The sequence below is a fragment of the Glycine soja genome, chromosome 5 (genome assembly GCF_004193775.1).
Source record: "Glycine soja cultivar W05 chromosome 5, ASM419377v2, whole genome shotgun sequence".
NCBI classification, from domain to species: Eukaryota; Viridiplantae; Streptophyta; class Magnoliopsida; order Fabales; family Fabaceae; genus Glycine; species Glycine soja.
Genome location: NC_041006.1, coordinates 41,191,358 through 41,201,781, shown reverse-complemented (window position 1 = coordinate 41,201,781; position 10,424 = coordinate 41,191,358). Strand labels below are relative to the sequence as shown.

General features: G+C 35.0%; 2 protein-coding genes across 4 annotated transcripts; one reads left to right on the top strand and one right to left on the bottom strand.

Annotated features, from left to right (window-relative positions):
* Positions 1-1,379: 1,379 nt before the first annotated feature.
* On the top strand, positions 1,380-6,106 carry LOC114413406 (mitogen-activated protein kinase homolog MMK2-like). Its single transcript, XM_028377812.1, has 6 exons — positions 1,380-3,042; positions 3,137-3,266; positions 3,987-4,124; positions 4,604-4,936; positions 5,308-5,491; positions 5,602-6,106. The coding sequence occupies exons 1-6, from the start codon at positions 2,858-2,860 to the stop codon at positions 5,775-5,777; spliced, it is 1,146 nt and encodes a 381-aa protein (XP_028233613.1). The 5' UTR covers positions 1,380-2,857; the 3' UTR covers positions 5,778-6,106.
* Positions 6,107-6,368: 262 nt separating this feature from the next.
* On the bottom strand, positions 6,369-9,104 carry LOC114413405 (probable polygalacturonase). Of its 3 annotated transcripts, none has more exons than XM_028377809.1 (6): positions 8,583-9,104; positions 8,146-8,484; positions 7,918-8,038; positions 7,656-7,830; positions 7,465-7,535; positions 6,369-7,235 (listed from the first exon to the last, which is right to left on the bottom strand). In XM_028377809.1, exons 1-6 carry the CDS (start codon positions 8,709-8,711, stop codon positions 6,529-6,531), a joined length of 1,542 nt encoding a protein of 513 aa, XP_028233610.1. In that variant the 5' UTR covers positions 8,712-9,104; the 3' UTR covers positions 6,369-6,528. The 3 variants fall into 3 exon arrangements, with proteins under 3 accessions (XP_028233610.1, XP_028233612.1, XP_028233611.1); XM_028377811.1 differs by having other exon boundaries at positions 8,146-8,504; positions 8,583-8,637; XM_028377810.1 differs by lacking the exon at positions 8,583-9,104 and having other exon boundaries at positions 8,146-8,574.
* Positions 9,105-10,424: the final 1,320 nt, after the last annotated feature.

Genomic DNA, 10,424 nt, shown 5'->3' with positions numbered 1-10,424 from the left:
TCGGAATAACTACTAAAATTTACCCACCCGTGAAGTAAAACATGATAGTTAATGCAGCATTCACGCATATTTATCAATTATGCCTTGTGAAAAACCTTTAATCATGAAAAGGCATGTGTCGTGAACCCTTTATTAAATCCTTGCTTGAATATAAACTTTCAACTTCAATTTCATGTTTTTAACATAAAAAATTGACACTGTAAGCAATTTTAGTATTATTTTATCTATTTTGTGTACACATTTTAAAAATATGCTTCCAAAGATGAGGAACTTTTTTTATTGTCTCGTTCCTTTTTACTTTTGTTCACGCTATAAATCGTGACTGGTATTCCGCAATCCGATATAAAATCAATAATTAATGTATTTTGTATAAAGCATATATTTTTCATCATATTAATTAGTTTGCCAACAATGTATATCATTACTTTTTTTTTTCTTTTTTTGTCGCATTAATGATTTTATCTCAATTTTTTCCGTTTTAAAATATTACAGTAAATATATAATATTCTATATGTATATATTAAAATTAACATAACTATCTTGAACGAAAGTATTTGTATGAGTTATTCTTCAATGAAAATGTTTGTAGGAGTTTTTTTTCAACTTGTTATCTCTTTCAAATTATATATATATTTTTTAAATTACCAATAGGTAAAATAATATTGTATTACAAAATTAATTTTTATGTCCTAAATTTAAATTATAATTTATGTTAAAAAATAGTTTCTCTTTTAATTATACTCGTCGTGTATATTACACAGAAAAAAGATAATAGTTTCTCTTTTAATTATACTCGTGGTATTCTCTCTCGAGGGATTGTCTTATTATCCTTACATGATTATTTTCTTGTTCGCAGCATATTATATATAGTACTTAAACAGTTCCTTTTTGCTTTGATATGGATCTTCTTAGTAGTTTTTCAGAATTTAAAGGGACTGAAGTCAACTCAACACCCTGTAGCCCTAAAATACGCACACAGTTCATGTTAATATATTTTAGAATGGTTAGTATTTTAATATTCGGGCCGATGCTTGGGCGGGAACTTAGGTTATGGACAAGCGCCCATGAATCGGGTCTTGCATATTTGAAGAACACAAACATCTATCGATAACTAATTACGACAGATTATACTTACATTTCATTAGATTTAACGAAAATTTATTCAATGCTTGCCATATCTTTTGACCTTCCACAACCTTTCCTCAATTCTTATAATGGAATATTATTTTTGGTATAATCAGGAGATGTAATCCCCTCTTACCAGATCCATCCTTTTTTTGGTATAATAATACCTTTAGTTCTTTCTTCATGTCTAAATCAGGATTGAACCCAAACCTTAGTTAAGAGATCTCAAGTGTCAAATCCTTGTGCGCCAACAAATTTTGGTTTATAAAAGGAATATGTAAGATTTAGTATCTTTCCCTTAACCGCACTATCTCCTTTAGTTTCTTATACGGTTATATAAATGGAAGGATGTCAAAGTAATGTCTAAAGAGAAAGAGTATTGAAGGTAATTTCATTAAACTTCAGAAGATGTGTGTGGGCGTTGTTTACCCTGTTAATTATACTCCATCTCTTCTTCGTTAGACTACTGCAGGCTCAGTTTCCATTTTTTGCTGCTACATACCATGAATTCTGTACAACTTACGTTTGACATGTAAAATTTGCAGGAGCTAAGTTTTTCTGCCGTGAACATAGATCAGATCCATGGTAGTGGTACTCAGCTTATAACTCTCTATGATCTCGTCCACCACTTGCACAAAGAATGGCTGAATCTGATATATTATGAAGCAAGTCAAACGCTGATCTTCCATGTCAGCTTTCCATTTGCGCTTAAAATTCCTTGCTTCAAGTATTCAACTAGCAAAAGTTGCATTTGTGTATTCATATTTGACACACGTATTGCAAATTGAAGCACAACACTTTGAGTCGACGATTCAAATCCTCTCATACACCACCCTACACCACATCACAGATACATACGTACTAAATGAATTATGAAAACATTTCACATAATAGAAGAATTGATTTCAAACAAAGAAGGAAGCAAAAGAAGTTTCTTGAGAGGTATGCACGATGTGTCTCAGGATACTTGTGCACACTTTATCATGTTGCGTTGGCCTAAGCAATCACAGAAGTTTCGAGCTAGAATCACATTTTTTATAACTAACCCTTTTCATTTCATGTTCAGTTAGTTCATCCATTTTTTTTTCTCATCTTATCTTTCCATACCATAAAGTGCAATACGTGGTGTACTTTCAACCACGGCACACGTTTAACCATGCAAACTATATCACATGCAATTCGTGAACTCTAAATGGGACGTGGTTCTGAGGTGTACCTAAAAAGGGAAAGAAGCCTAGTTAATTTGTACTTTCTAGTGGTGTAACGATGCATGAATGCAAGAAAATTAGCAAACATCTCGTGACAAATCCCATGCTTTTAGAGATCACGTTACACTTAGGGCTTTTACAGGTGGAATGATCAATAGCCAAGTAGTAAGCTCATGATCTGGAAAACGCCATTTTAAGATTTTTATTAAAAGCTTTCATTATTAAAACACACTTATCCTACAACTACTTTTTCCTTTTTGATATGTTCTACAACCACTTTATTTGTATGTGTCAAAATTATCTTATAACAGATGCATGTTTGGTCTATGAACATAGTATCTCTATATTTTTTTTTTATACTAATTGGGTGGAAGGTAGTAGTATTTACACGTACGTTCCCATCATCAACTAGTAAACTCAGCCAGTGAAAAATGCTATTTGCTGTTTGCTATTGGGTAGCTTAGCTTTTGTAATTTTGATTAGAAAGGTTAAGACCCTTTGCTCTTTGAGTTTCAACCTTGAACATGACCACAAAAGGGTCAAGCTCTTCTGCCGCTTCTTCAGCTTCGGGGGATGCTAAAATCAAAAGGGTTCTCACCCATGGTGGTAAATACGCACATTACAATGTGTATGGAAACTTGTTCGAGGTGTCTTCCAAGTATGTGCCTCCTATTCGCCCTATTGGTAGAGGCGTTAATGGCATAGTCTGGTTAGTGTTTTATTTCCTTCTTCAAATTTAAATGCATAAATTTGATATTTGCTTGGAAATGATTTATGTTCACTTGAACAATGTTTCTTTTTAGTGCTGCTTTTAATTCCGAAACACACGAACAAGTTGCAATCAAGAAGATCGGTAACGCATTTGACAATATAATTGATGCTAAGAGAACATTGAGAGAAATCAAGCTCCTTCGTCACATGGACCATGGAAATGTAAGTGCTCTTTCTATGTACCCCTGCAAAGTGAGGACATGGTTTTCAAATATAATATTTTCCTAGTAATCATGATGCAATTGTTTTTATAAATTCATATGATATTAATCTCTTATATATTGAGTGCATATGTTCCTTCTAGAATTCTGATCAATCACACGCAGCTGAAATTAATGGCCTCAATAAGTAGTTAAGATTTTCCTCGCCAGCAGTACTGGGGGTCGAGTGAGAATTTTTTTAATGTTCTACATATTTCAATTTCTCCTATTAACATCAGAGTATTCTGTCTACAAAATTAAATAAAAAGAAATCAAAACTACTCAATGGGAATGACGTCAATGGAATGTTAAACATATTTTATAACTGATAAACCCCTGAAACTATTTCCTTGCAATACAAATTTTGTTTCAAAAACTGTTATTGGCAAGAAAGATATTTAATATAGATATCAACGGTAAGAGAGGATTTGTCTTTTTTCGTATCCTCTTTGACAAGCATCATGTAAGAAAATTATTCTATACATGCATACATACGTGTGTGTAGATAGATGAATAATGTAGATGTAAATATAGATAGATAAATTCGTAGTGTGTGAGAGAATTATCTAATTCAATTTAACTTTGATCTCCTATTGTCTTTTCGTCTACATTTCTAGAGCTTGTTCTCCATTTACAATTACCTTTCTGTTTAAATACTTAAAATTGCTATCATCTTTCACAGATTATTGCCATCAAGGATATCATACGACCCCCCAAAAAGGAAACCTTCAATGATGTGTACATTGTTTATGAATTGATGGACACTGATCTTCACCATATAATTCATTCTGACCAACCTCTTAGCGAAGAACATTGTCAGGTTTGGCTTAAATGATACTATTGGATCTCAATTACATGCTTTTTTCAACTTCTTTTAAAGCATCTTTGTATTTGTAATATTTTCTAACCTAACAATATCTACCTCTTGTTACAAACAAAATAGATAGCCCTTCTATCCTTCTCGGATGGTAGCAGTTTTTCGTTTAAACCTTTGAATTAATAACAGGCCTTGACGTTGGATTAAGATCATAAATTGTAGACCTAGTGTATTTAGCATTCATATTCTATGAAAGTCAATGGTATTGAGAGTATATTTTAAAGTACCGAAATGCTTTCTTTTCCATTACAGTGACACATATTTTGCCTATGCTAACTCAAAGAACTATTGCAACTTAGGTCTTATCGTTTGACATAAGAATCTCACACAAAAACTCACCCCAAGAAATATTTTGTTTGTCTTTCTGCTTTAAATGAGTTTGAAATTAAGCATGGAATTTATATTTGAAGAAACTTGTGCAGTACTTCTTATACCAGCTGTTACGGGGGTTGAAATATGTGCACTCGGCTAATGTTTTACACCGTGACCTTAAGCCCAGTAACTTACTAATGAATGCAAACTGCGACCTTAAAATTGGGGACTTTGGTTTGGCAAGGACTACATCTGAAACGGATTTCATGACAGAGTATGTTGTCACACGATGGTACCGTGCCCCAGAATTGCTCCTTAATTGTTCTGAGTATACCTCTGCAATTGATGTTTGGTCTGTTGGGTGCATACTTGGTGAAATTATGACCAGAGAACCCTTGTTTCCTGGCAAAGACTATGTTCACCAGCTCAGGCTTATAACGGAGGTATGGTTTTGGTGCTTCCAATTTTGGTTATGCTCTGCTGAAGCATGCAAAGTTTTTAACTATGAGTTTAACAGGCATGCAGCACTGTCAGTGTGTAAAAGTTTACCAATTAGAAATCTTTCTTGGTACAAATTTTAAGATGTTAAAAGACCTTTACACATTGTCGGTGCATATATTATTTATTGTTTAACTAATGTATTACATTACCTATATCTGTCAAAAAAACATTTCCTATACGTGCCACGTTACCTTTATTATTGTGGATTTTTGAGAGAAATGCATATAAGCTGATTTTATAGTTGCGTGTAAATTAATTACTGGCTATAAGTTGTAGCTCCATTCATACATTCTGTACTCCTTTGGCACAAAAGTTATTAGGTTCACCTGATGATGCAAGCCTTGAATTTCTCCGAAGTGATAATGCCAGAAGATATATTAGACAGCTTCCACAGTACCGGAAGCAAAAATTCTCGGCCAGATTCCCTAACATGTTGCCTGAGGCATTGGACCTGTTAGAAAAGATGCTGATCTTTGATCCAAACAAACGCATTACTGGTATGCATCCTTGTAGAATTTTGAGTTTCAATGCAGGTTTATAGCTTTCTTAGTAAATATAAATAGTCTCATTTGTTTCATGTTTATGTGGTATTTTCATTTATATGCAGTTGATGAGGCACTATGTCACCCATATCTTTCATCACTCCACAACATCAATGATGAGCCAGTCTGTCCCAGGCCATTCAGTTTTGATTTTGATCAGCCAACGTGTGCTGAAGAGCACGTGAAGGAGCTCATTTGGAAGGAATCAGTGAAGTTCAATCCAGATCCACCATGCCAGTAATTCTTTCTTATTTGTATAAATGTAACGAGATAAACCTCTTTCCCCTTAAATATATTGCCTGTGCATCCGCCAGATGATTTGCTAGAGACAAATTGAAGTTCTCTTCCTTGTAATCTTGTTCTAGACCAACAAGGATATGGAAACAAATTTCTCCTGGAAAATGGGTAAACGTTAGAAATCCAGTTGGACAGGCCTTTATAAGAGTAATAAAAAAGCTGTGTTGTATTGTGCTCGCTCAAGTTTGCTTTGGGAGGAATAGGGTGTCACAGAGCCTCTCTCTTATTTCATGACAATTATCTTTTAATGTCACTTTCCAGCTTTAGTGTTTACATATGAGACCGTTTGTTACATTTCAAGTCTAAGATGCCTTGGCTTTCACGTAAGGTGATTGGTGATTCTTCTTGTGAACTGGTTGAGTGTGGCAAAGTGTTATGTTAAAGTAACACTAAAGAGTTTTGATCAATAATGAGTCTGCATAATGAAACTATCTTCCTTTTGAATGCAGCAATAGCAATCAAAAAACTGTGTGCTCGTTACTTCTACCTATTTATGTTTTGCAAGGTCCGTGCAAAAAACAATGAATTTCACTAGTAGACGACTAAAATGTGTATTTATTATTGACTCATTTCTGTATCATTGTTGTCATTGCCTTGTTCAGAGTCTTTATAAGAACACAATATTTTTAAATACAATTTTTGAAGTATTACATTGCTTTGGATTGTTCCCTTAAACTTGGTCATTCCTTTTACATTCATAAATTCCTTCTGTAAGTGCACGTTTGAACCTTGATATCTTCGATGGGCAAACTTTCTTCTGGGAAGGTACATGCCCCAATCTTCTCTTCTCCCTGGTCTGGCAACAGACCACAAGGAGCAGGAGTCACATCACTTGAAATTCCAGCAATATCAGTGCAAGTCCATGGAACTTTCTTAGCCTTCTTTGCCAGTTGAATGGTTACATTGGATATGCAGATTCCAGTGAAAGGGTCACCAGATATACCCTCCAACCTTGCTGCCATAGTGACATTCTCAGCAACCATATCACGATAATTAATGTTCTGAATCACAGGAAGTGCATTAGGATCATAGTTGTCATCAGCATGAGACCCATAATTTCCTGTCATCCAAAATGCCCATTTCATGGTTTTCATGGTCATTCTTCTAACAAATATGTCCTTGACATAACCCCCTCTTCCTACAGCAGTTTTGATTCTGACCCCTGATTCTGAATTGATGGCTACAATGTCCTCAGCTCTGACGTCCTGAATCCCACCAGACATCTCACTCCCTAAAGCAATCACAGCACTGAATGGAGAAATACAAGTGAGTCTTCTAATTACAAGCTGCTTTGTTGGCATTCCATAAGCTATACCATACTCATCCCAACCGCTCTTCACAGCCACACAGTCATCCCCAGAGACAATGTAACAGTCCTCAATTCGCGTGTTTGTGCAAGAGTCTGCATCAAAACCATAAGTCTTAGTCAATTTGGCCAACATTTAGTGCATGGTAAGGTAGATGGTTCCTATAATTACGCTGTTCCTCACTTTTTACACTGTTACTACAAGACTTCCTTTAAAGAGAATGTGGCACATGGAATGGTGAATTTGGTAGACAGGACTATTGATAGAATTCTGTAACTAAGTTGTATCATCTAGGAAAGGATGTGGAGATGTTTTCTAACTTACCAGGGTTGATTCCATCTGTATTTGGGGATGTCACAGGAGCAAGAATTGTGATTCCTTGAACAACAAGGTTGCTGCATTCAATTTCTTACATTAATTAGAAAACACAAAACAATAATTTCCCCGGCAGGTAGTCTGTAGAGTCAATTATTAAAGATAAAATAGACAGAGCAAATAGAGAAAAAAGGATGAACCTGCTGTATATAGGATGTACATTCCACGATGGAGAATTAACCAAAGTGAGATTGGATATTTGAACATTATCTGAGTACATGATTTCAATCAGGTAAGGCCGGGTATACTTGAGCTCCCCCTTGCGGAATTTTTGCCACCACAGATCACCTTGTCCATCTATTGTGCCATTGTCCCCTAGAAACAAATTTGAATTCAACAATTAAAACAAGCAAATTCTTAGTTGGACTAGATTTGTAATCCCAAAACCTCGAGTTTCATTACCAGTTATGATTACATCAGTGAGGTTGGTTCCAAAAATTAGGCTGCTAAACCTTCCACCTTGTGTGTCCCTCCCTCTACCATAAGATGGCAAGGGATCAATCACCGGCCAGTCATTCTCATCCTAATACCATAGTTTTAAAACAAACAAAATTTCAATACACTTAAATCACATTAAGTGAAGAATAACATAACATTAGCAAGTTAACCTGCAAGAGTTAGACATTAGACCTGAGAGGCAAGAATCACAGCATCCTTGTGTAGGAATAAAGTGAAATGGCTGGTGAGATTGAAACTGCCAGTTAACCATTTTCCTGGGGGAACATAAAGTTGAGAACCACCACTTGATGCATACTGACTCAGATGATCTATGGCTGCCTGAAAAGCTTTTGTGTTCAAAGTTGTTCCATCACCAACCCCTCCAAATTCTTCCAATGAGGCACTGTAAGCTCTGCAGCTCATAGCACAATACTCAAAGTAGTCCAGAACAGGAGCCCTGCGACTCTCTACTACAGCCAGGTTTGGCAATGCAACCAAGAGAACACATAATAACAACAACATATCCATTACCTGCCAAATTTCACATGTATCTGAAGATGCCAAAGTAGATGTTCTTGTAGTTAATGCTAGGAAAGAAAGATGGGAGTAAAATGGAATGTTTCTTGTACCTTAATTCTTTTGGAGGGAGAACAGGTGCGGCGTTGAGCTATTGGTATCTTTTCGTAGGGAGACATTGTAGGTATATATAATATATATATATATATATATATATATATATAATAATAATTATTCAGCATTATATTTCTTATTTGTCATGTGAATACGATAACAGGAACGTGTCTTGTAAGGTGATGTTTGCAATCCGTCAAGTTTTTTTTCCGGTTCAATTAGAAAGTGTGTGAAAGCAGAGATAAAGTTTGAACAGAATTACTCATCCCGTTCCTACATTTTTGTTGGAATTTGTGATGTCTAAGCTAAAAAAGAACACAGCCTTATTGCCAAGATCGTGTTACTACATTGTATATATTTTTGTCCATATCTACTGGGAGACATATAGTTTCAATTACATAAATTATATCTGCCAAAGTAAATTAAATGTTTTCATTATTGAGTTCGAAGTCTGATGATTCAGCATCCGATTGAGGCAAATAATGAATTGGCGTGCGAATTTTGAAAAGGTACTCTCAACTCAACTGAACAGATTTGAAGACACGATCCATTATTAGTGTTGAGCGCACTGCAAGAATATGTAATATATTTAGGCTATGCAATGGCACAAGGCCAATTTACTAATTTCAGTTCCAGCTTCTTTTGCCTTCCATTTTCCAAGCTATTTTTTTTGTTTCCTTTATGTGTGTGGTTCACCTTCTCTAGTCCCCCACTTACAATGCATGTTACTTAGAAGTTTTAAGTGGATCACAGAAGAGAAGAGTGGCGTAGGCAATAGATCATGTTGTAGCGTGCATCAACCAGTGTCTTTTCTTCCACTACATAAAAATATACGCACATGATGACTTATCTGCCACTATTCTTCATTTGATATCATCCACTAATATCTTTTAATAATGTAGAATGTAGAATAAAAGTATGAAATATGTATATGGTGTGGACGATGATGGATCATAATGCTGAAAATGGGTTATTGGGTGGGAAATAGCATTCTTTTGTTGGGAGAGGAGGGCCCACATGGTCACGGAACTTTGTCGGAACATGTCTGCATTACCTTCCATTGCCAATCACGTGAATGCATTTCTAATCGCAAAAACAAGACACTCCCATGACCGTGATGCCTATGTCGACGTGCCCAACTCCACGGGCCAAACTTCCTTTTCTTGAGGGATTTTTTTTGTCCATCTTTCCAAGTAATACTATTATTATCAACGTTATTATTTTTTTTTACACAAATTTCTACAATACCTTTTTTATCCTATAACCGATATTATCTTATATTTCTTTATCTTCTTATCCTATTTCAATGTCTTGAAAGCCCAGATAAGATTGTTTTTTAGACTTAATTTACCTTTGTGGCTTTACCAATTCTATAACTTGAGTGCAAATTGGGTTGACCATTAATTTTCTTGACATACAATGGTTTGTAGTTCCTAAACTCAAGCCATGAGCCCATGACAACTGTGCTATTTAGTATTTACCAAATAATAATTTTGTTTTTATCCCTTCTTCGTGTAAAGGCAAATTAATTATGAATGAAGTACGATTAAATGTCATTGTGAATATCTCTTGTGCATTGAGAATACTTTTATTTATAAATATTTTGTGTCTATTCATAATAAATCACATTAATTCACACACACTCTGTTGGGCAGTTACTTCCTTACCTCCAATTTTGCTTCCGGCATCTTTTTAAGCTTCTTACATTATAAAGCGTTTTGGAATGTAATTTTACATTTCAGATTTGATGCAAGAAGCAATTAGGGAAATGCAGGAAGTAATTATCTTATTGTTGTTGTTTCATAAATCAGAAGCTTCACTAGAGTTAAAGATTGTGGATG